The sequence below is a fragment of the Apium graveolens genome, chromosome 9 (assembly GCF_009905375.1).
Source record: "Apium graveolens cultivar Ventura chromosome 9, ASM990537v1, whole genome shotgun sequence".
NCBI classification, from domain to species: Eukaryota; Viridiplantae; Streptophyta; class Magnoliopsida; order Apiales; family Apiaceae; genus Apium; species Apium graveolens.
The window spans coordinates 107348744-107376364 of NC_133655.1; the positions used below are offsets into that span (position 1 = coordinate 107348744).

Consider the following 27621-nt stretch of genomic DNA (forward strand, 5'->3'; position numbering starts at 1 on the left):
AGAATAGTATAAAATGTTATCAAATTATTATATGAAGAAATAGTAGAGTCGTAATGAAAGAAACTTAAAAAGGATTTAAATAACGATATAATTACAATTTTCCTTTCGAATTCTTGATAAAAATCATGAATATCTAAGTCTTAAAAATATATAATTCATTTTTAAGTTACAACCATGATTGATACTCGGTTGCGAAAAAATAGATATGGATTTTTTGTCGGTGATAATGTGAATACCATATATAAATTATAACAATTTATTTATTACATAATTTTAATTTTTGAATAATTATAAATGCATGTTATTTAAGTAATCAATTGTCTGATTATATGTTAATAATGATTATACATGTACATAAATCAGATATTTAGCATATAAATAATTGAAATCATCATAATTTACTAAGAGATGTAACATATAATAATTTAAATGCTAACACACACATACATATAACTTAATCTTGTTTTGTTAATAGTAGTGTAAATAAAAAAACTAATATTTTCTCATACATACATACGTTAAATTTCAAAAACTAATATTTTTTTAAAATCAACTTTAATATTAACAATAATGTAAAATTTACATTATTATATATTATGATTGCAAGTCATTTTGACTTCGGTTATGAAGTTTTTATCTTTTTAAATTGAGTAAGTTAATTGTAAGTTAGTAGTGAATTCAGTAATAATATAGAGCAGTACGTATAGTTTATTTAAATAAAATTCAAGATTTTGGTCAACTCTGTATTCAACATATATGTTAATTTTTAGTTTTTTATTTGTAAACATACAAACGACATTCTACAGATTAAGTTTAATCGTTTCGTTTTAAACGTACACTTACTATCCTGTTTATTTTTATTCATTAAATATAAAATAATGTGTAAAAAAATATAATATAATAATAGTTGAGGGGATATTCACTCCTAAAAGTGAGGAAGCATTCGAAACTCCTAATGTTATAGAGGGGACATGAAGCTTTTGGAGGGAAATTTTATCTCCATTTCTTCAAAATTTGACTCAAGAACCTATATAAGGTTATTATTGGAGTTGCTCTAAAAACATTATAATTGCATGATGCATAAAAAACTCTAGAAAATAACTCGTGCCTCGCACTGGTTATTTTGCTAGTTGCTATTCAAAATGTGAACAGAGCTTTGAGATCGAGAGAGAAGCATTTTTTCGTCATAATTTGTGAAAATAGATTTAACATTATTTTAGAGAAATAAACTTAATTTGTTAGAAAGGTAAGGAATGAAAAAGTATTAATTTAACAAATAGTAATATTATTTTTAAAAATGTTAATTTTGTTTCTTTCTCTCATATTATTTAGGAAAAATGAATTTTTTCGTCACCCAACTTATCATGTTTTTAGAAATTTACCATTCAACTATTTTTTTTCCTTCTACTCACTAATGTTAGGTTCATATTTGTTTTTAGTCACTAATATTAGGTTCGGATTTGATTATTAGAATTATGTCAATTTTTTGTAGCATTTTAAAAATATGGTGTTAGTCTATAATATTTTAAAAATTTTAGATTTGTCTATATCTTAAAAATAAGTTATAAAACTATGTTTGTAAGAAAAACATATTGTGAGAGTTTTTTGATTTAATACCAAATTCACATTATTACAACATTATTTTATTTGTGTGTTTATATATATACTTGTTTTACAATATTATTAGAATGAATGAGTTTATAGTTATAATTTTGGGTCGGTAAGAGTTGTATGAAGGAGCTGTGATTAGTGATTTCATTGGGTGTTTGAAAGTGTCGTTTGGTAAAATATTGATATGTAATTTTTTAATGTTTTTAGTACTTTATGATCAGTTTTCTAATTTGATTATATTAAATTTTTTAATTTTTATTTCCCAATAATTTTATTACGAATTGGGATGCCTCTTCCTAATAATTTTGGTTTTGAGTTTAGTACCCTACCTAAAAAGTAACAGACGTATATGAACCGATTTTATGCGTCTGTTTACAATATATATATATCTGTTCTGACAAGATGTTCAAAACAATACAAGTCCTTCCTATAATATAGATATATAATTCAGACATTATACGAGTCTTTCATATGCATCTAGCAAACTCAAACACATATAAGCTTTCTTATAAGACACATAACACTTTTTGTACTAGTTATCACTATATTTTAATAATGCTATAGAAAATTGACAAAATACTAATAATCAAATCTGAACCTAACGTTAGTGACTAAAATAAATCGGAACCTAATATTAGTAAGTAAAACAAAAAAAATTATAATTAGTGATAAGTTTCTAAACACTGACAAAAAAAATCATTTTCCCATTTATGTATGTTACGTTGAAAATGACAAGAAATAATAAGTTTGTGAAAATTATATTATTTTTGTGTAATACGGTAAAAGTATATAAAAAATAATAGCCGAATATACGATTCTGACGCAGATATTAGTCAATCAGATGCAAACAAGACTTTTACGAGAGGGTGAATATTACTATGTATTTTATAAGGGTATATTTTTACGCGTGGCGTGCACACTCTTCTTATCTTCACTTCACCTCCGTCTCCGTTCTGATTTGAGAGCCTGGTAGTTTAACTTCACTGCAGTGGTACTTGCTAAGTTTTTCTTTTTGTTGTTAAACAGTTGAGTACACTATAAAACCTCTATATAAAACTACTCTGTACAGTTTTAAGTTCTTTATTGTAATAAAACTTTATGATCCCAATTTGATCAAATTATAATTAAGAATAAATTTTATATTGTAATATTATATACTTTTTATAAGTTCATCCTTGATTAATATTTCTATATATAATAATAAAAATGCTTAAAATTATATAGGGGACAAAATTTTAAAAATTTATAATACAATTCTACATAAAAATAAACAGAAGAAATTGATATTTCTATAAAATTTTAAAATAAACGTAAAATAGAATTATTTAATTCATAACAAACATAGTATACAATTATTCATATAATCAATATTAATGGGATTAGTTATCCCGGATAATAGTACCTCATCCCCAAAACAAAAGTAGGTAGAAAGATTAATGTTTGTGAGGATATCATCACTATCTTTATCATAATAATTTTAAAAAATACTAAATAATTGGAATACAAAATGGAATATCATAAATAAAGATATTAAATACAAAGAGATTAATGTTTGTGAGGGTATCTTTATCTTCTTTATCATAATAATTTAAAATACTAAACATAGTAGAGGAATATAAAAAAAATAAGTTAATATATAAATGATTATAAAAGAGATACAAACCTAAATTTATTCGGATTCAGTCAAACATAAAATATGATTAGATGTTATATTATTGAACTTGAAAATATGATTATTGCATTCAATATTAAAAAGATATTTAATATTGCAGCCAATATTAAAATCTTTTATAATTTACTTTATTTTAATAAAAAAACTAAATATTAATAAATATTTGACACGTCAAACTAATTATAAACTAGCCCTATATATGAATATCGTTTTGCAACATTTCTGGAGTTCGGTTCTTGTAATCTTGTCAATGTACTATATACTATTGCGTGTGGTTTCCACACGCTATGACGCGTAATCATAATCTTTTGGACAAAAGAAATAGAGTAACTGATTTGGAATTTTTTTGGGTTCAGCAATAAAATAATGAGAAAAATTGCACTTTGCATCATGTTATTTTGTTTCAAAAACAAATGTGTATCAATAGTATTGTAAACTCAGTTTGCACCCCTCAACTTCAACCTGCCAATTCAGAAAAGCACCCCTTCGACGGTTATTATTAAAAAGTAAGGGGTAGAATGAGAATTTCAGTAAAATATTAACTAAACTAATTTTTATTATTATTCATATTATATTAAAAATTGAATTTATTATTATAGCTATAAAATAATATCTTTAATTTTTTTGAATAATATTATATAGTTGAGTTTTGAATTTTAGTAATATTATTAATGCCAAAAATTATATAATTCTACCAAAATTAAATTCAAAATAATTTTTTTTATATATTTTATATATATTTAATTTAATGTAATTATTTCATTTTAAAGTCTTTGACGTCGTTATGATTTTAAAGTGCATTTAATGAAAATATTATGATCAATATTAATATTTAATATACAAGAAATCATTTTTATAAATATTTTAACTTATTTTTTAAATTCCAACTAAAATTTATTTACATTTTAAAATAAAGTTTCATTTTTACCCCTTATTATTTTAATTATAATCTGCAAAATGATGCATACTGAATTAGTAAGTTGAAGTTGAGGGGTGCAAGTTGTATTTCCGAAAGTTCCGGTACAAAATTGTTTTTTCAACTTTGTTTGAGGGTGCAAAGTGTATTTATCTCTAAAATAATTGGCATGTGTAATCCACCTACCAATCGAGCACCCATCCTAATTATTATCCAAAACTACATTACAATGGTTCATGCTCTATTCGATCCAACTAATTTCATATACGAATATTTTGAAATCATATTATTAATGTTTTGATAGGTGATAGTACATTAAAGTTTAAATTCAGCATCCAAACTAGCTATAAACTTGCAAGAAAAATAATTCAACTATTACAATAAAAGGGAATACAATAGTCAAGTGTTTCCTGTATTGATTGATGCCTTCACTTCTTAATGCTAAAATCAGTTGGTTCAACTTGTAATACATGAGCTTCAAGGTGAGTCGGTGAATATCAGCAGTAATGTGATAATCTGTCCTCATGTCGGTGGTTGCCATGTTCCAGGTCTGAATGACGATCCAGATCCTGATGGCTCTGTTGACCTGATTAAACAAAGTGCATGAGCATTATTGGTTGTTTTGCCAACTTTAAACATTTCCATTTCTATCTCTGTCTCATTAACAGTACTCTGGTCTCTACTAGTTTCATAAATGTCTCCTACTAATTCTCTACAATCATGCTTTTAAAAATAAACGGACAAAATCATGATAAACCCTTTGGTATCTGATATGCAGCAGAACTGTAACCTTGTTCGAGCTTATAATTTACAAACACGTGCACACCCGCGCACACATGGCATAAGCAACAGTAAGGATATTCTATTACAGGAAAAAGAACTTACTCGTGTTCTTGCCCTTCTTGGTCAGTAGTTTTCTCTTTCAAGCCCCTTTAATGTAAATTACTTGTGAGATATCAGTCCCATTAGTAAAACTACACTTGTATAAAAGAATATGAAATTGCTTATAAATAATTTGGAAATCTACAACCAAGGAAGAAGTTGAGTGGAGAAGAGTATATGCCTTTTAATGGAATAAAGTCCTGTTTACATTTATAATTATTGGCATAGATTTAAGTTTTTAACAAGTCATGCATGGAAAGATGCTAACAAATGTATAAACCAGCTAAATGCTTCAATTGGCTGACACTGCAGGGCTGAACCACTTTGTGAATTCAAATAATGATATGATTTATATCACATCTCAAGGTTTTATTCTCAGAATTTTGTGTGGTCAAAGTCTTACATCTCATCCAGAACAGAGTAACAGGATGTACGTCAGATGGTAGACCACGAAAGAGGTATATCAATTATTTTCTATCATCATAACAACTTGCTAAATGTCCAAGAAAAAATCACGAGAAAGCTTAGTTTGGGATCTCTTTCAAGTTTTTATCGGGTGGATAAAGATATCAGAATAAATAGTGTCGCCAGCAGTTTTGTGGGAAGAGATTGTATAAGAAGAATTGAACAGGTAATTAAGGTAACATTACTACATCACATATCACTTATTCAATTGCAGGAAAGTAACGTTAAAATACTAATTTAATCATGAACATTACATAGTAATATGTATGATAGATTAATAATCGGTCTTTCTAAAATTTTATGAGTTTGGTGCATTTTGATAGGTGGAGTTGTTGTAAATGCAGGGGGGTCCATCAATATTTATGATTAGAGGACCAATCAAAATGCACCAAACTCATGGGAGTTAGTGCTTATTGTGTGCCCTAGGGCACACCATAGAAAATCCCAATAATAATTAACCAGTACTGTCTTTTGTGATTTCTTATTGTTCATTATGCCTCATTTTTATAAAAAAAATAGCTAGTTTGAAATCATAGTTACTTGCCTTGTGCCACTTGTTGCAGCAGGAGTATCCTCAATTTTACCATCTGTGACAACAAAGACAAATAGAAAGGCAAAAACAATTAAAATCAGTGTTGCTGTATGCTCTACATATAGACAGTATAAAATAAATGAAAAATAACAAAGCAAACCAATCCTGCAACTCCAGAACCAGAACAAAAAAAGGTTAGAAGCATTAAAAATTATTCTGCAAGCGTAGTGAGCCAGCTTAGACATTCAAGTGATGCATAAGAAGACATTATAAGTTTTTTAAAAATCTTACAGCAAACATATACAATCTATCTTTAGACTATATAGATCTAAAGTTCACAAATGCCACCACGTCACCACGTGTCTATGTGATGCCTCTGATTGTTTAGATGTGCACTATCAGATCACAATTGCCTTTGTCTTCAGAAAGATGGTTTAAAATAAAGATTCGGGGGAAGGTTCATAAGATGGTACATATAATAAGCATAAGAGGGATCTTTGGTCAATTGTCGTAGGTTGTCAGGGGACTCTTAACCTCTGTTATAAGATTCCAGGAAAGGTGTAAGGTTTGATTTTTTGAAAATACAAAATTAACAAATTGTTTATGACTCTTAACCTCTGTTATAAGATTCCAGGAAAGGTGTAAGGTTTGATTTTTTGAAAATACAAAATTAACAAATTGTTTATGATAGTTGTCACCCTCAGCTCTCTGCTATGGTCAAGGGTCCAATTCTTGGCAACTACTAACTTTAATATATATATATATATAGGGGCTACTCCAATAGAAACCAATTTAGAATATAAACTAGAAACCAAATAATTTTTTTAAAAAATTAATTCGAAATATAACACATATGGTATGCAAATCGATCGTTGAGAGATGTAGAAAAATACAGTGAAATCGGATTTTTTAAAAAAAATTACGATTTGACGGGAAATATCAAATTAAAAATAGAGGGGAAAAACTGAAATTGGGTGTGGGAAGGTGCAGGATAGTTGGGTTGTGTGATTTAGGGGGACCATTAGATTGGGTAGATCTAATGGCTTAGATTAGTTCTACGTTTCTATTTTAATTTTAGTTTGTATTTGATCATTCCCCTATATATATATATATATATAGTTTATAATTTTAATTGCACTTTGCACCCTCCTACTTTGTTTCAAAAGCAAATTTGTACCATAATTTTAGGAAACTCAGTTTCTACCCCTATACTTCAACTTGGGGATTTATTATACATCCCTTTTCAGAATTTTGTTGAATTGGACAGGGGCAAAACCGGAAATTCAATAATATACTTTATCAAAATAAATTTTATCTTTTTCAAAAACTAATTAACAATTGATTTTTTCTTTATACTAACTATAAAATAATAAATTTTGAATTTTCAAATAATGATATTAATTTCAGTTTTAATTTTCATTTTTATAATATTAATTTTAAAATTTTACAACTCTACTAAAATTAAATTTAAGTATATAATCAAAACTAATTATTAAAATTGTTTATAGTAGAAATATAAAATATTAGCATTGATACAATAGAATGAAAATCAAAACTGAAATTCCTAGTATTATTTGAAAATTTAAAATTTACAATTTTGTATCAATATTTAATTTTTAATATTATTTGAAAGATGTAAAATTTAATTTACTTAATCTTTTGCTAAATTTCTGATTTTTCCCATATTCAATTCAATGAAATTATGAAAAAGGGGTGCATAATGAAAGTCAACATATAAGTTAATCTGCTTTACCATGCTTTACCAAACTTCTAGTACACATTTATTTTTTCATCAAAGTTGAGCGGTGCAAAATGCAATTAACTCTTATATAAATTGCTAACGACTTTTGAAAACACAAAAATATGACATGTTATTTGTTCAACAGAAAGGACAAGGGTCCAATTGTTTGCAACTAAAAATATTTAACATTTTAAACAAACATATAATTTTATATTTAGCTACATATTTTAAATATTAGAGATAAATGCACTTTGCACCCTCAAATAAAGTTGAAAAAATAATTTTGTACCAGAACTTTAGGAAATACAACTTGCACCCCTCAACTTCAACTTACTAATTCAGTATGCACCCTTTTGCAGATTATAATTAAAATAATAAGGGGTAAAAAGGGAACTTTATTTCAAAATGTAAATAAATTTTAGTTGGAATTTCAAAAATAAGTTAAAATATTTATAAAAATGATTTGTTGTATATTAAATATTAATATTGATCAAAATATTTTCATTAAATGCACTTTAAAATCATAACGACGTCAAAGACTTTAAAATGAAATAATTACATTAAATTAAATATATATAAAATATATATAAAAAAAATTATTTTGAATTTAATTTTGGTAGAATTATATAATTTTTGGCATTAATAATATTACTAAAATTCAAAACTCAACTATATAATATTATTCAAAAAATTTAAAGATATTATTTTATAGCTATAATAATAAATTCAATTTTTAATATAATCTGAAAAATAAAAAAATTAGTTTAGTTAATATTTTACTGAAATTCCAATTCTACCCCTTACTTTTTTAATAATAACCGTTGAAGGGGTGCTTTCTGAATTGGCAGGTTGAAGTTGAGGGGTGCAAACTGAGTTTCCAATACTATTGATACACATTTGTTTTTGAAACAAAATAAGAGGGTGCAAAGTGCAATTTTCTCTAAATATTATAAAGACATAAATTTCATTACATATAAATATAAACAATATAACCATTAATGTAAATCTAGGATGTATATATGGGATTATATGTTGTAATTAAGAGATTTTGTATCAAATAATATCACCTGAGTTCTAGGGATACGATAGGCTGAGATCAGGTGATATGATAGGATGAGATCAGGTAATATGTAGGATGTAGATCAGGGATATGAAAGTTGTAAATTTGCTTTGTTGTAGATATATATATATACAGGAGCTCTGATGTAACAAAACTATCAAGTCGGTGTCAAGTTTTTTATCATTCAGTCTCTCATATTATCATGGTAATTGGTATTAAAGCCTAAACATAATCCTATTTTTTTCTAGCAGTCTCGTCTGCATCCATTCTGATTTTTCTTTCCCAACAGTCCCATCTGTATCCCTTCTGATTTTTATTTCTGGCAGTTTCGTCTGCTTTCCTTCAATTTCTTTTTCCCTGGCACTCCTCTTTCTTCTATCTTGAGTATACTGGATTCCCAGCACCACAGGTTGGCAGTAAGGCTAGATGGAAAAAATTATTTTTTACGGGCTTCCTACTTCAAGAACTTTCTAGAAGGTCAGAATCTATGGACCTATGTTGACGACACTAATCCCAAACCAACTGAGAAGGTGGAACAACCTAAATGGGTGATAAACAATGTTAAGATCAAAACATGGATCATGGAATCGATGGAGAATTCTATTGTTGTAGATCTCAGTCCATAGTCCATTAAGTACAACTCATCTCATGTGGGAGTATCTAAAAGGCAACTATAGGCAAAGCAATGATACGAGGATGTGTCAGCTTGAACAAGAGGTAAATTCTTTATCCCTAGAATCATTAAGTATTCAAGAATTTTACTCTGCAATTATGTTGCTTTGGAATGAAATGGATATGATTGAAGAAAAGATTCAAGAGGCTGCCTTTTAAACAGTTCTAAAACTCCGGCTGCAAACTTGAGCTCGACAATTTTTGATGAAACTTAGGCAAGCTTTTGAACCTATTCGTGCTACTATTATGAATCGAGGCGGAATTTCTAGTGTAGATACAATTCTTCCAGACCTACCTGCAAAGGAAACACAATTGAAATCACTCTCTTCCCAAGCAAATGTTTATGATGATGCATTGGGTGCGGATGTCTAGAAAGTTAAGGCTCGAAATATTAGCAAAAGTGAGTATTTTATCTGTCATGAGACTGGCCATATTGCTATTCACTGCCCAAAAAGGGCACCACAATTGTTTCTCCCTTTTGTCGATATTGTAAGGCTAAAAGACATCTAATTGAAAATTGCAAGATCAGGCTTTCACGGAACCGAAGTAACAAGGCTTATATGGCCTCCGTGCCTAATACCTGAGCTGAAGTTACTCGAACTCTAAACCAACATCATGTTTCTCAGTCGAACTCTCATTCACCTGACTTTATTCAACAAGTTATTCAAGCACTTCAGGATTTTAATATCATCCATGCCCTTCAAGCCTCCAATGTTGGTAAGACAAATAGTCAAAACTCGTGGATAATATATTCTGGTACTTCCCATCACATGAATGGTAATTTAGATGATTTTAATTCTAGTACTCCATATGATAGAAGGACAACAATTGTTTTAGCTAATGGAAACACCCTTCCTGTCACACGTTTAGGGTCATTAAAACTTGATTCTTTAAATCTCTCGAATGCTTTATATGTGCCAAAATTATCTGCTAATTTAATCTCAGTCAGTCAGTTAGTACAACAAAATTGCATAGTCTCATTTTATTCTTCTGGTTGCTTGATCCAGGACCTGAGAACCGGGAAAGTGATTGGGAGCGGCCATAACACGGGGAACTCTTTTTCTTGGATTTCAACGTACCTTCAAACACACCTACATCTAGCTCACCGAATTGTTTTTATTGCTCCTACTGTTGAAATAAATAAAGCTAATCAGTTGTGGAGACTTTAGCATAATCGTCTAGGCCATCCTCATGCGTTTGTTTTAAATTTAATGTTTTCCTCTAATGCTTTGACATATAAGATTGATCATATTTCTCAAACTAATAAAACATGTGAGGAAGGTGCACTCTCTAAAGCACATACTTTACCATTTCCTAAAAAAATAAATCATGTTGTCTCAGCTTTTGATATTGTTCATTCTGATGTTTGGGAACCATCTCATGGAGGCTCACTAAGTGGAAAATATTATTATGCTGTATTTACTGACGATTGGCCTCGTTACATTTGGACATATTTTTTACGCCATAAATCTGAAGTCTCACAAGTATTTAAATATTTTCATGCTTTGGTGCAAACACAGTTTGATCGAAAAATCAAGATTCTTCGTACAAATTCTGGTGGTGAATACATTTCAAAGGAGTTTGAACACTTTTTAGCTACTGAAGGAATTATCATAAAAAAAGATGTCCTCGTTAACCTCAGCAAAAAGGTGTCTCCGAGTGAAACATAGACACCTAATTGAGACATCGCGCGCTCTTCGCATCTATGCTGCCTTACAAAGACGATCTGGGCAAAAAGTGTAGCAACATCTATGTACTTGATCAATCGTTTACCAACTCATGGGCTTGGTAACATATCTCCACCAGAAAAGTTATTTGGTTATCCGCCTGATTACGGAAAGCTTCGTGTTTTTGGTTGTACGTGTTATGTCCTTCTTAAATCCGAGTATTTGAAGATAGAAGCAAAATCTGTTAAGTGCGCCTTTCTTGGATATTCAGAAACAGAAAAAGGATATCATTGTATGATTGGGAAGGCAAGAAAATGAGAATTTCAAAGAATGTTATATTTTTTGAAAATATGACATTTTAACTCTTCTATTCCTAACTCTACACCAAATGTCGAGCATGATGTTCTTCTATCAACGTTCTCACCTAATGTGCAGGGTATCATTACATATCAACGTCGAGCAGAGTTCCCCCTCCTATAGCTCCTCAATCACAGACTCCGGATACAGGTAACAACTCATCTCCTAGTACATCAACTTTTCCTCATTCTCCACATCCTCCATCACCATCACCACCGCCTCCAAGCCGATCATCTCGTAACATAAAACCACCTGATCAGTTTTCATTTTTATCTACACTTGATTCCTTTGTTATTCCTAATTCATACAACAAGCTGCAGATAATGTTGAGTGGAGTAATGCCATGCAGGATGAATTAAAGGCCTACACCAAAATCAGACATGGGAGCTTGTTCCTAAGCCTCCACATCAACCAGTTATAGGATGCAAATGCGTTTACTCATTAAAGTTAAGGTATGATGGTTTTTTAGAACGATATAAGGCACGCCTCGTGGCTCAAGGCTATAAACAAAAATATGGCTTTGATTATGCTGGTTGCCAAAATAACCACCATGCGTAATTTGATAGTTGTTTCAGCAATTTGCAACTGGGATATCTACCAAATAGACGTTAAGAATGCCTTCCTAAATGGTGATCTTTCTGAAACAGTATACATGCGTCCTCCTCAGTTCCACCAAACATGGTTTGTAAATTGAAAAAGGCAATATATGGATTAAAACAATCCTCTTGAGCCTGGTTTTTTAAGTTAAAAGGGGTGTTACAAAAAGCTGGATATCGGAAAAGTCACAATGATCACTCTTTATTTATATCTTCTACATTAGCAAGAACTACCTTCACACTCATCTCTATTGATGATATCTTAATCATGGGCAACGATCACCAAGGTGTACAGAATCTTAAGAATATCCTGCAGAACTCTTTTCAAATGAAAGACCTTGGTCTTGCATCTTACTTTCTTGGCTTAGAAATCTCTCGAAATCCCGATGGCTATTTTGTTAGTCAATATAAATATACTCGTGACATCATTGAAATGGCAGGACATACTGATGATAAAGTTGTGGATACTCCGTTTGAGCTAAATGTTACATAAAGTAAAACAGATGGCTCTCCAATCTCTAATCCGACCCTTTATCGAAGGATCGTTGGGAGTTTAGTCTACCTCACCGTGACACATCCAGATATTGCCTATGTCGTTCATCTTGTGAGTCAGTTTGTTTCGGATCCTCGTAGATTACACTTAACGACAGTTCATCACATGATACGTTATCTTCGTTCAACTCCGGCTCGTGGCTTGTCCTTTTTAAATACCAGTCCTTTAGACTTTTGTGCCTTTTTTGATGCTAGCTATGCGGGCTGCCCAGACACACGCAGATCTACTACCGGCCACTGTATATTTTTAGGGAGTTCACTTCTTTCTTAGAAATCAATTCAATGAAATTATGAAAAGGGGTGCATAATGAATGTCAACATATAAGGTGCAATCTGCTTTACCAAACTTCTAGTATATATTTGTTTTTTCATCAAAGTTGAGGGGTACAAAGTGCAATTAACTCTTTTATAAATTGCTAACGAATTTTGGAAACACAAAAATATGACATGCTATTTGTTCAATAGAAAGGACAAGGGTCCAATTGTTGGCAACTAAAAATATTTAACATTTAAACAAACATATAATTTTATATTTAGCTACATATTTTAAATATTATAAAGACATAAATTTCATTACATATAAATATAAAAAATATAACCATTAATGTAAATCTAGGATGTAAATATGAGATTATGTGTTGTAATTAGGAGATTTTATATCAAATAATATCAGTCAAGACCAGGTGATATGATAGGCTAAGATCAGGTGATATGTAGGCTGTAGATCAGAGATATGCATGATGTTAATTAGCTCTGTTGTGGATATAAATACAGGAACTCTGATGTAACAAAACTATCAAGTCAGTTTCAAGTTTTTTATCATTCAGTCTCTCATATTAACAATAAAATACGAAAAAATATAATAAAACTGTTAAAAATTGTTAAAAATAATACACTACTCCCTCTGTCCCAAATTAGTTTTCACTTTGACTTTTTGCACGTACTTTAGGGTGTAAAAAAATAATAGTTGGACTAATCATTTTTTCCATTTTCTTCTTCAGAATGAAAATTTCAATACTAAATTTTTATTTCACAAAAAAAAATTCAAATATGATTAGCAAAGCTATTATCTTTTTGCACCTAAAAATACGTGCAAAAAGTCAAAGCGACAACTACAAAATAGGGACGGAGGGAGTAACAAAAAGGATGGGTAAGATTTGTCAGAAGTAATTAGAACTAAACATATTTGTAGATACTGATCTCAAAATTAAAGGCAGTAGACACTCTCCATAAGCTATGTACAACTGATGCCGAGTAAGAAGGTTACCTTCTGAAGCAGGAGGAAATTGTTTGACAAAACTTTTCAAGTCAGGACCTTCAACTTTACCTACAGTAGTATAACAAAATCATCTACAAGGCATTTTTTTAATGTGCAAATATCATGTACTACCATTGTTGACATTTTTAAATTCATTACTATATTTTTCTTATTTTTCTCCCATCTACAATCAAGTTTATGTGTTCTAAGCATGCATAATCCATCAAACCATAATCTCACTAGCACATAGATTTTAGATTTATAGAAGAAAACTTATTTTAATCCTCGAAATGTACTATTTAAACAAAAACAAAAACGAAACTGTATCAATATTATGTGGTTGGAGTCACTGGGCGACTATATCTGGAAATAATAGGGACAGGAGTGTGGACATATAAAGAGCGCATGATATTTATTGCTTGTGATAGCAGTGTTGTAAATACGACAATACATGATCCTCTAATAATGGCACAAGAAGAATATCAGCATATAAAAACCAGCTTACCAGTGCTAGTCCGCTTGTTATTACTGCCAGCTTTGGCTCTCCTTTCCTCTTCTTCCTTTTTAAGAACTTTTCAAGGAAAAAGACCCAAAATTTGCAATTAAAATTTTTTTAAACCTTGTAAAACATCAAAAGCTAAATTAAAAAAAAACAAAAAAACATGAGGGTTGTACATATATAAATTATAAGCATTAAAGAGATGCATGAAACAAATTTAAAAAGTCTTTTTTTGTTGCTATATTTAAGATTGAAAGTTAAATACAACGCGTGTATTTGTAACCATTTTATAATTTTGATAAAATATAGCACTAAACTAAACACTAATAATTCAAATATATATTTACAAGCAACTTCATTAGGTGTAAAGTAAGATATTACTAAAGTAAGATAACAGTGAACCCACGAGCAACATTGTGCCTCACGCGTTCACGTCTAGCCTCCATATCTGCCATTTCCTAACAATAAAGATATGGACTTCGTCAATAACACAATAAAACCATATCAATAACAAGTTTCAAGAGCAAGAATCCAAATTATTCAAAGTATAAAACTAGAAATAGTAATTTTGTACCACTTCCAATACAAAAAGTTTGATTAGGTGACGTCCATTTGTGACACTAGCATGAATACTATTCACAAAAAGAAACAGAACTGAAATCTCAAAGAAACATGAGCAGTTAATCCCATTTACATGTGAGGTTATAAATTGGGTGCAAGCAAGACCCAAAAGCAAGCAATTATATGATATAATTTTCGTGGTATAAACAAAGTAGATTCCAGCTCATATACAGGTGATTATGTTTCCACACAAGCATAAAAGTACCCAATAGTTAGAATTTACAGAAATAGGAAACGTGTTTGTAAATTACCTCTGGTGTTGGAGCTCTCTTCCGCTGCCCATTAAGCCAACATATCCATTCAACTGCATTGTTTAATTAGGTAATTCACGATATTTGTAAATATTCAGAACTAGTATCTTCAAATTTTTACTTCTATACTACAGTGAATTTAACGGAATAAATGAGACAAACATAACGGATTTATTGCCTTCTGCAAATTCATTGGCAGTATATACATAGAAAATTCACTCTTTGACTATTTGATGCTCTTTTTACTGGTTGGAATTTTTTTCATGTTTCCTAATTTACATATTGTATCTTATAGGATATTAAATCCGAATTCGGCTTCCTCAATTTTAGCCTAAAACACATATTACACTGACAGAAAATTCTCTTTGCATGACTTGCTAGTAGAGTAGCCTTATTGCATGCGGTGAAATTAAAAAGAACACAGGTTATCGATAATCGACTCTGTATAGAATTCTATAATGTAGGAGGATATGAACTTTGACGCAAATTAATCATATTGAACTTGTTTTCTTGCTTTCTTATATGGTTTTGGAGTTATCTCTGATATCAAAAGGAACACAACTTGAATCTAACAGAATTTATTTATATTGCAAATCAGTTCCGCTTTAGAGAATTTGTTATTTCCCAACTATAACGTAGAAGAAGAAGATATAACAATAGAATTTAATCAAAAAATTCATATCATTCATAAAACTTACCAGGTACAGATGTTGGCTCATGTTCCCCTTTAAATACCACCCATCGTTTCTCTTTCACTAGAAATTTGAGGATTTTATGAGTTAAAACAAGGTCAGATTCGTGTCAATTATGACAATGGTATTTAGCATCACAAACAGAGCCAGATAATTTCAGCACAGCAACAAATATATATAGTTATCTTACTATGAAGTACAAGAACTTTGCACAAATCAGCTTTAAAATTTAGACATTATAATACTGCATACTTTTCTAGCACATTCGAAGTGAAAAATTGTGACAGTGCAAATGTTTGGGGGGGGGGGTCTCTGGAAAAGCTAGAAAATATTTGGAAAGATAATGTTAATAAATTCCCTCCTCATTAGTCCAGTGACTTGCAAATGAAGCTCCCGGCTTGGAAACATCATGATACCCTCTGCCTATTGCAGTTACATATTGTACGAACATGGTATTGCTACTCCAAGTACCTGGATGGCGCAAAGTAATTTAGGAGCCTATAGCATTACCCGTTAGATGTTAAAAAGGGTGATATTGACTGCCAAGCTACGGACTTCTCGACTCACATCCACTCTTACTGAAGAACTTGAATCTTCTAAAATCTGGTGGGCTTAATATTTATACTTTTTATAAAATTTAAAAAGGGATTGGTCGGTTAAGTGTAAAATAGCATCTCTCAAATACAAGAGATCTCCTGAAAGACTAAATAATATTGCAACCATCTACGAATTTTGATTAAAACTAATTTTTACCGACTATAAAATAAAAATCATAGTATTGGTGTTAGTACCTCAAATCACAGATCCCCAGCACGTATTTCAGCAGAACGCCAAGTATAACCTTTTTTCACTACAATGTCCCAGTCTTCTTGAAAAAAATTTAGCCCTATCACACATCACATTCCCTCCATCTCAGGAACATGCAGGCCAACATAAATGAAATCACAATACTATCTTAATATAACGAAGGAAATGTTGATCTTGTCCATAATTGACACTTACCTTAAAATTCTACTTAAAACTTAAAATACATAATGGGTTGTACATGAGTAGAAAGGGTAAATACTAGTAAAACATGGAAAATCACAGTCGCCTGATATCTAAGTTAATCAGAGCAACAAAAAAGGAAAGGATGCCTTATAGTCTACCACATATTATCTTAGACTTGGACTTGGTTAATATACAATGACTTTTTACCAATATTCATTTGAGTCCCTTTCATGGGTTGTGATCCATACTTTACGGGGTTTGTTCCGATTAGGAAGTCCTTGGTGCAGTGGTTTTTGTGTCAATTTTTTTTAATTCAATAAGTTCATCGTCTTTCTAAGCTGTCATGCGTCAATTACTATGTTAGCGTTCTATAATTAGTTGTACAAAAGAACTTCAAGTTAAAAGATTTTTTATAGTTCCAACGAAAAGTGGGAAGCATAGTTGTTAAGGCGTCCCCTAGGCGACTAGGCGGTAAAAAACGGTAAGACGTCCGACCCATCTTCCATTTTAGTGGGTAGGCGACGCCTAGGGTCGTCTAGGCGGCTAGGGCCTAATCCGTCCAGATCCGCCTAGGCGGTCTTATTTTGACCTGTGCCGATTTTGACCTAATCCAGCCCATTCTAATTTAGGACTAGTCCAACCCAGTTTCATATTTATATTATAAGATGAGTCACTTGCTACAGCTGTCACTACTTAACCCTAATCATACATACATATATGTATATATGTATGTTCTTCGGTTCTTTTCTTTTCTTCTTCTCTTTCTTTTCTTTTACTCTTTTACACCGATGATGAATATACTGAAGATGATTATGGTGAAATACCAAGTTCAAGACAAAGACAGCCTGGAAATAAAATTACCTCCCTTACCTCGATGATTTTATCTAGTTTAGCTAAAGTAGTTGCTTGACTTGTATGCATCAGACTTGTTTTCTTTTACCTACTCTATAAGATTTCACTTTTAAAATATAATTATTGTTACTCTATTTTATTATAACATATAAAATGTATGTACATATAAAATATATCCAATATATCTAATTTATCTAGTAACTGTATAATCCGCCTAATGATCATCTAAGCGAGGTGGCTAGACGGTAGAGTATCGTCTAGCCTCGTCTTTACGTCTTAACAAGTATGGTGGGAAGCTGGTTACCTAGACCCCCGGTCACTATAAGATACACCGTGCACAAGTCCAATTCATAACTATATTATAATCCTTTAAAATATATACTCCCATGTTATGGTTTTTAGAAGTAGCTAACTTTGCATATTTAAGTTGACATACACTTGTGTGTTTAGTTGGAGGAGGGACAGAATAAAAAACCAAGGATTATGATGGGACTATACTATAGGAATTTTACTCCTAAGATTATAATCCTTCCAAACAAACATACCCTTTGTTTTATACTAGGAAGCACCGACACTCCAAAAAGGATGCCATATGCGTGTCGGACACGGCCGACAAGGCGACACGGCACCGACACGGCTGAGTACGTGTCCGACACGCCATGTGGCGCGTCAACGGAAAAAGGCGTCCGACACGGGTTCGACACGCGACCGACATGGCCCACCGACCCAGCCCATATTAAAAGCCCATAATCATCTTTAAAAAGCCCAAAATCAGTTTTTAAAAGCCCAAACAATCTTATATTAACACTAATTTTATGTCTCTCTGTCTTTTATAACTATACATCTCTCTCTATATATATAACACATATAGCTTGATATGTATAGATCTCTCTTGTTGTTTTAAGGACACATACTATGAGTGGGTCAATGAGTTCCAGCGCAAATAGTAACACTGCTGCAGGTGCGGAGGACATTGATGTGAATTTTCTGTTGTGGAAGTATGTAACAGTTATAGAGAAAGGGGAAACGAAGGGTGGGAACGTTAGTTGGCAGTACAACTATTGCAACAAGCTTTATAATGGATCTTACTCTCATGTTCTTGCTCATCTACTAAAGATTAAAGGACAAGGTGTGGCTGCTTGCAATAGTGTGACTCCTCAACATAAATTTGAGATGGATAAGCTTAATCAAGAGGCCGGGAATGTAAAGAAATTAAAATCAGTTCAAGTACCTTTGCCTCCATCAAATAATCTGGGAGTGGTGTGACCAGTACAATGTTGGGCTCTGGATTGGAAACAAGAAAGAGATAATCTGGGAAGTGGTGTGACCAGTACAATGTTGGGTTCTGCTTTGGAGAAAGCTTTTAATAATGAAGCCAGAGAACAATTGACTGCTGAAATTGCAAGAATGTTTTATTCTTCTGGACTGCCATTTCATTTAGCAAGGAATCCATATTTGACATATACAAATCTTATATTTTTTTTACTTTTTTTTTTGCTGTGTCCCGTATCCAGGACACTTTGATAATTGATGAATCCCCGTGTCCCGTGTCGTCGTATCAGTGTCGGTGCTTCCTAGGTTTTACAGCTAAAATTTGAACAAAATCTACAAAAATCCATTCCAATGCACAGCCTACATTTAATTAGAAAAATGGATAGAAAATTACTGTTTTTATATTTAGAACGAAAGATGAATACAACTGTCATTGTCAAATTATCAACTTTAGTTTATTGACAACTGTGAGAGTTTGGTTAAAAGTTAGTTAAATTAAAAGATTGATGGATTTATTTGAAAATTAAGGATTTGAGCACAAGTTGTCTTTTAGCACCAAAAGTCACTTTATCATTCCAAAAAATAGCAATATCTATAGCCATTTGAGCAAGGCCAATACTAAATGGAATATAGCTTGGTGCTAAAATAGGACTTACATTTCAATGCTGGTTTCATTTTGCAAGAAAGTGATTCCAAATTTAACTAGTTTTTTTATTTAACTCTTTAAACTTGCATTTGAAGTACACTAGTACAACAACTTTATCTCATTTATAGTTGATTTGATGATATGGCAATGATGCATATATCAATCATTGGTTGATAAAGCAGAGAGCAACAACATGCCAATATTGGAATTTTACTTTTCAATAATAATATTACTCCTATGTAGTATTTACCATGTAGAGTAACTACTTTCTGTTTTCCTATTTTGTCATTACTAGAATAAGGTGTGTTGGTTTGCTGGCATTCTCTTAATTTTTGTCAGCTAGCTAATCATTTCCTTATCATAAATAAGGTTGTATGCTCAGAACATGGCTCTCTAGGTTGAATATTGCTATTACAAAAGCCTTTCTTCCTCATATTTCTATTTGCAAAGCTTTCTGTGCATCTGTTTCGTTAAATATTGTACAAGTCATTATGGTATCAGAGCGGGGGATGCGCGTGTAAGCTGCAGATAGTCATTTCATTCAAAATGTGGTTCTTGTTTCACCATAAAACAAGTCTCTACTCTCATCTTGCTCTTTCTTCTTCAGATCTACTTCTCTCTTCTTCTTATTAACAAATCTTATTAAAGTTACCATCTTTGGGTTGGTAACTATCATATTTGAGTCTTTTACTCACAGATCTGGTTTGTTGTCTTCTTTTTGAGAACTCCTCTCATGGCTGCAAATCGAATCACATATCAAGACATGATGAACCCTCTGTTTCTACACCCATCTAACAACGCAAGTTCGATTACTGTGGATAAGCTACAAGGTTCTTCAGATTACAGGGCTTGGAAAAGGTCCATGGAGATTAACTTGTCTTCCAAAAGAAAACCGGGATTCTTGGCAGGTACTATTCCTGTTCCTACTGATGATCCTCTTAAAACTGAGATGTGGGAAACCTGTAATAATATGATTATTGCTTGGATTACTAGTAATGTTTCTCCTACTATCAAAAGGTCAATTATGTACATGACTTCAGCTAGAGTTATTTGGTTAAATCTAGAGAAACGATTTGCTTTAACTAATGGTAGTAGAAAGTACAAACTGAACAAAGAGGTTTATGAAACCAAGCAAAACTCCTTGTCAGTTACAGAGTATTACACTTCTCTTAAAACTATTTGGGAGGAATTGGATGCTCTCAATGTTTTGCCCACTGTAGCTGCTCCACAGCCAGATGTTGTTAAGTTACTTGACACTATCAATGCTCAGAGAGAAGAGGGAAGATTGTTTCAGTTTCTCAATGGTTTGAGTGATCAGTTTAATGTTCAAAGAAGTCAAATGCTGATGTTGGATCCCCTTCCTTCAGTAGAAGCTGCTTGTGCAGCATTTGAACAAGAAGAAGCACAGAAGGCAGTGTTAAACCCTTCTAAACCTCTCTTGGAGATTATGGCTATGAACACCAAGACTCAATATCAGAGACCTACATGTACTGCTTGTAAAGGAAAGGGTCACACAGCTGAAAAATGTTGGACAGTGGTGGGATATCCCAAATGGCATTCCAGACACAATGCAAATGCTTCTGCAAAGCCTAGGAGTGTATCTTTTTCTCAATCTAAGCCTGTCTCTTCAAGAATGGTATCTGCAGCTCAGGTGGTGAATGATGCTTCATCATCTAGTGGAGTTTTGTTTACTCAGCAGCAACTGGAGCAGCTTGCTCTCCTCATGCCACAACTGCAACAAGTCACAAAGGAGTCAGATACTGATGAGGAGTTGGATATGCATTTTTCTGGTATTATATCCTCTAATACTTCTTCTATTAAAAATGATTGGATTATAGATTCTGGGGCATCCGATCATATGACTGCTTGTTTGAATTCACTGCATGATATTGTACCTGTGGCTAAGACTCATCAGATAAAGTTACCTACTGGAGACTCTGTGCTGATAACACATACTGGTAGTGCTACTGTTATCCCTGGTCTATTTTTGAAAAATGTGTTGTGTGTTCCTACTTTTCGACATAACTTGCTTTCTGTACAAAAGTTGATTAAAGATAATAACTGTAGTGTACAGTTTACTCCCACACAGTGTTTGATTTCTGATGCAACCACACACAAACTGATAGGCATAGGACATGCTCACAATGGACTGTACTACCTGTCACCGTCTTCTTACACTTTAGCCAATGCTAATACTAGTCTCAAAACTCGGTCTCTCACCTCTTTGTGGCATCATAAATTGGGCCACACACCTGTTGCCAATCTTTTACATATTCCCTATATCAAACCATTTGTTAAAAATGACATTCAGATATGTCTGACATGTCCTATGGCCAAACACATCAAATCTCCTTTTCCATTGAGTCCTTCTCATGCCTCTATAGCCTTTGATTTAGTCCACATGGATATATGGGGACCCTATAAAGTCCCATATCTGTCTAAATATAGATTTTTTCTGACCTTAGTAGATGATCATTCAAGGCACTGCTGGGTCTATTTGCTGTCTCACAAGTCTGATGCTCTTGTTACACTTGAGTCATTTCTAAAATATGTTCAGAATCATTTTGATAGTACAATTAAAGTAATCATGTCAGACAATGCCCTGGAGTTCACTAGTGCTGCTTGCAAACAATTTTTCTCTGATCATGGTATTGTCCATCAGACATCATGTGTTAATAGACCTCAGCAGAATGCAAGAGCTGAAAGAAAAAATAGGCACATTTTGGAATTGGCAAGAGCTTTAAGATTTCAAGCTGGTCTCCCTATTAATTTCTGGGGTGATTGTGTTTTGACTGCAGTTTATTTGATTAATAGACTTCCTACTCTTCTGAAATATAAATCTCACTGAAACATCAACCTGATTATCAGATTCTTTGGTTGTTTGGCTTTTGCCACCAATCCAGTTACTACTGCTAATAAATTTGACCACAGGGGTGTTCCTTGTCTTTTTCTGGGGTATCCTCCTTTTAAAAAGGGGTACAAACTGTATAATTTACTTACCAATGAATATTTTGTATCCAGAGATGTCCAATTCAATGAGGAGATTTTTCCTTTCCATACATCTGATAAAACCAACTTTATGACACCTATACCACCATCCTACCAACCTGATCCCTCCTCATATGAGGAATTTGATTTTTCAAACCCAATATCTGAACTCAATTCTGACTCTACTGAATCAAGCCCCACATATTCTATACACTCTCCTGACCCTTCAGTATCTACTCCTCACTCCCCTGTGTCTGCTGAAATTCAACCTTTACCACCTAGAAAATCATCTCGAGCTCATCTTCCACCGGTATGGATGAAAGACTTTGTCACTACCAACAATGCCTCTGCAATTTCCACCCTGGTGAATACTGATATCTCCTTTCTTTTTCACTGTTTTCTATCTACTCTCACCTCTACATCTGACCCTGTATCCTTCAAAACTGTTGTCCAAAAGCCAGAATGGATTGATGCTATGAATCAAGAGCTTGATGCTCTTGAGTTAAACAATACTTGGGAGGTTACTAAGCTGCCAGTAGATTGTCATGCCATTGGTTGCAAATGGATTTACAAGACAAAGTTTCTGCCTGATAGATCAATTGACAAACACAAAGCTCGTTTGGTGATTCTAGGTTGTCAACAAAAGTATTGTATTGATTTTGCAGAAATTTTTGCTCCCGTAACTAAATTAACCACTGTTCGAACCCTTCTGGCTGTAGCTGCTATGGAGAATTGGTTTACGTGCCAAATGGATGTTTCAAATGCTTTTTTGCACGGTGATCTATCTGAAGTTGTCTACATGAAAATGCCACCAGGTTATACACACTTCAATTGCAGAATCACAGTCACTTCTGTAAGCAATTCCTCTACCATTCTAGTTTGCAAACTTAAAAAATCCTTGTATGGCTTGAAACACAAAGCTCGAAATTGGTTTGCTAAATTATCTTCTACACTACTTCGTATGCAATATGTTCAGTCTAAGACTGACTATAGTTTGTTTATTCATCACACCTCAACTGTTATTACTCTAGTCCTTGTTTATGTGGATGATTTGCTAATTGCTGGCAACTGCTCTAACTCTATAAATACTTTGAAATCTCTGATGTCCCAAACCTTTCACATGAAAGATGTGGGCCCTTTAACTTACTTTCTTGGTTTGGAAATACATAGAGATGCTGCTGGCATAATCATGTGTCAAAAGAAGTATACTTGTGACATCTTGCATAAGTACGGTTTGTCTACAGCTAAGCCTGTTCTTCTGCCTATGGATCCACATGTGAAATTGACTGCAGGCGAGGGTGAATTATTGTCTGATCCTGCTCTTTATCAGAGGCTGATTGGCAAGTTGATCTACTTAACCATCACCAGACCGGATATTGCTTACACTGTGCAACTCTTGTCCCAGTTCATACAACAGCCAACCTCCACTCATTTTCAAGCTGCCAAACGCTTGTTAAGATATCTGATTGGGACCTCTTCACAAGGAATTTTACTTGCTTCATCTTCTGCTGCACAATTGACTGCCTATTGTGACAGCGATTAGGCCTCTTGTCCTATGACACGGAGATCAACAACTACTGGATATTGTATCTTTCTGGGTGATTCCCCTATATCTTGGAAGTCAAAGAAGCAACCTGTGGTGTCACGGTCTTCAGCCGAAGCTGAGTACAGGGCTATGGCCCTTACTACGTGTGAGATTACTATTACCTGGCTCTCTGCTTTGCTCAAAGACTTAGGTCTCAAAAATTTGCCTCCCACGGTGCTCAGGTATGACAACAAGGTTGCATTAGCCATTGCTGCTAATCCAGTTCTACATGAGCGAACAAAACATGTAGAATTGGACTGTCACTATGTTAGAGAACAGGTTCAAGCTGGCAACATAATCACTTCATACACTCCTTCTAATACTCAAGTAGCAGATGTTCTTACTAAAATCTTACCTGCAAACTTCATCGTCAACACTGCAGCAAGCTGGGATCCACTTCTACTGCATCCAACTTGAAGGGGGGTGATAAAGCAGAGAGCAACAATATGCCAATATTGGAATTTTACTTTTCAATAATAATATTACTCCTATGTAGTATTTACCATGTAGAGTAACTACTTTCTGTTTTCCTATTTTGTCATTACTAGAATAAGGTGTGTTGGTTTGCTGGCATTCTCTTAATTTTTGTCAGCTAGCTAATCATTTCCTTATCATAAATAAGGTTGTATGCTCAGAACATGGCTCTCTAGGTTGAATATTGCTATTACAAAAGTCTTTCTTCCTCATATTTCTATTTGCAAAGCTTTCTGTGCTTCTGTTTCGTTAAATATTGTACAATTCATTATTAGTTGCAACACAATAAACAAATATGCACATTTTTGCATGAAAGTATGCAATTGCTTTGGATTGGTGAATTATCGCATTTGGTTTGAAATTATAGCATTGCAATAGAGATGGTCTTATATTTAGCATTGGACTAGACCTTAAAAAATTCAATTCAACAAGATGAAGCATGTAAAACCTCTAGTTAAATAGGCATAAGTTAAAGTTGGCACATAAACTACTAACGATTAAAAGCCATGATATACAACTACAAGTATACATAGCACATTTTCACACATACATACACAATTACACATACAGGCACACAATGCAAAACAAGCAATAAATTGAGTATTGTTAAGCGAGCTGGGAGAGAGAGAGAGAGGCCCAAAAAAACTTACTGATGCCGTCGATAAGTTCAGTTCTGGCGAAGTATTGATTACCGGATTTATCAGTGCCGGCAAATGATCTGTTGGTGAAGAGTCCCCTTATCTTTCCCCATATCTTCGACATATTTCTTCCTGTTTCCAACACAAATCCCTTTATTACAAATTCAAAATTTGGATCATGTGTTCTTCCCCCAGGTCTGCTTAATTTTCACTCGGGTCTAATTCCAAATTTCAAATTAATAAATGAGTCTTTAACGAGTACACCCCCGGTCCCCGGTACAGTTTTATTTTTATTTTTTTTAAAAGAAAAAGAATATTAAATTACATTATAAAAATTACCCCCCTCGAATTATGATATTAACTTTAATAAAATAAAATTACAATAAAGAAATTGAATATTAAATTTATGATATTAGCTTTAAGCAGATAAAAGAATTTACCCCCATTAAAAATTTACTGTTTATTAATATTTAAATTTAAGTCATGAGAATTGTTAAAACCCAGGTCCATTTTTTCCCTGAACCAGAGCTTTCAACGTGAAAGATTTTAACTGACTTGTAGTTTTGCGCATTGTCTCCATTTGATCATTGCATTTGCTGCAACACTGGTCATGTTGTGACTAACTTATAAGCTACCTGTAACTTGTAAGTCTGTAACACTTATTTAGAAGTGTTTGTCGACCTTATTTATAAGTTGAATTTATAACTTATAAGTTGATAAGTTCAATATTAGCAACAACGTACTTTTTCTTAACTTATTTTGATTTTTCATTTTTTATTAACTTTAATTTTAAAATATATATTTATAAATATTATAATAATTCAAAACTCATGAATTAAGATAATTGTATATAAAAAATATTTGTTTTAGTTCATTTAAATAAAAATAATTCTGACTTTTAAGTAAAGTTATCCAAACACTTATATAACTTATAATTTTTAATTTACTTATTATTTATAAGTTACTTATTCATTTTAAGTTATAAATTACTTATTTTAAGATATCCCAAACGATCACACTATTTCATTTATAAGTACTCTTGAGGATCTAGTGTGATGCATATCACGCCATTGTTTTTAAGAAAAATGTATGTTTTTTTAACGGCTTAGATAGATCAAGCATTGCCTCCCTTTTTCATTTCTATTCTCCAACTGCTTCTTCAAGTACGGCATAACAAATTCTCTTCTATATATAATATGAGAATATGGTGATAATATTCATCTGATTAAAAATTCTCATATAATAAGAGAATATGATAATAATATTCATAAAATTAAAAAGTCTCATTGAAATTACTAATTTACTCATATATTTTAAATTTATATATAAAAAATGTTATTGACAGGAATCAAACCCGAGTCTTTACATTCACAAGCACATCAGTTTATCACTACACCATACTGTTATTTAAGTATCTTTATCATACACATAATGTGTGAGTGTCGTAAATAGCAAAAATTTATTTAACTTTAAACATGATTACTAAAATATTTGTAGAGTTAGTTTTGAACAATTGAATTTGAGATATAAAGTTAAAATAACACATAAACGAATCATTCCCTAATTTATTAAATAATTTTTAATTTGAAAAGTATGTCTCGTACATTTTTTATATATATTTTTAATAAAAAATAAATTGTACATAAAATTATTTTTTTATATGTAGAAAAGAGACACACTTATATAAATAATATATGTGTGTACTACATATTTAGATAAGTTATAATTAGCGTATTTCAATTTATTTCGAATTCAAAATTAGAACCTGACCCATTTTTCAAAAAATAATCGAAATTTAACTAAATGACAAAAAATACTCGAAATTTGACTAAATGACATACCCGTAAATACCACGTCACTATCTAGGTTTAATTTAAATTACGAGTTTGACTAGAAAATCTTACCAACAAAGAAAAGTTGTGTGTTATGTTATGTTGGTAAAAATTAATATCTTTGAGGTCTTTATAAAATTAAGTAAATTGATAATATGTATCAAAATTACTAGTTTCAAAATCAGAATTTTGCCCATTTTGAAAAAATACTCGAAATTTGACTACATGACCTAGTCGAAAATACATCATCACTATCAAGGTTTAATAAATTTAAATTACGTGTTCGACGAGAATATCTTA

The 27621-nt window shown here is 32.1% G+C and overlaps 1 protein-coding gene across 2 annotated transcripts; it reads right to left on the bottom strand.

Annotated features, from left to right (window-relative positions):
* Nucleotides 1–4457: 4457 nt before the first annotated feature.
* On the bottom strand, nucleotides 4458–25724 carry LOC141687400 (uncharacterized). Of its 2 annotated transcripts, XM_074492651.1 has the most exons (9): nucleotides 25502–25724; nucleotides 16051–16107; nucleotides 15353–15405; nucleotides 14887–14938; nucleotides 14487–14552; nucleotides 13991–14050; nucleotides 6091–6133; nucleotides 5085–5129; nucleotides 4458–4785 (listed from the first exon to the last, which is right to left on the bottom strand). In XM_074492651.1, the coding sequence occupies exons 1-9, from the start codon at nucleotides 25611–25613 to the stop codon at nucleotides 4722–4724; spliced, it is 552 nt and encodes a 183-aa protein (XP_074348752.1). In that variant the 5' UTR covers nucleotides 25614–25724; the 3' UTR covers nucleotides 4458–4721. The 2 variants fall into 2 exon arrangements, with proteins under 2 accessions (XP_074348752.1, XP_074348753.1); XM_074492652.1 differs by lacking the exon at nucleotides 13991–14050.
* Nucleotides 25725–27621: the final 1897 nt, after the last annotated feature.

Bases quoted from the DNA above. Each gene is read 5' to 3' on its own strand.
- LOC141687400 (XM_074492651.1), bottom strand. From the start codon at position 25,613: ATGTCGAAGATATGGGGAAAGATAAGGGGACTCTTCACCAACAGATCA. The intron at 15,406-16,050 runs GTAAGTTTTATG...TAAACAATGCAG, and splicing joins TGAGCCAACATCTGTACCTG to TTGAATGGATATGTTGGCTT. The intron at 5,130-6,090 runs GCAAGTAACTAT...TTTACATTAAAG, and splicing joins GCTGCAACAAGTGGCACAAG to GGGCTTGAAAGAGAAAACTA.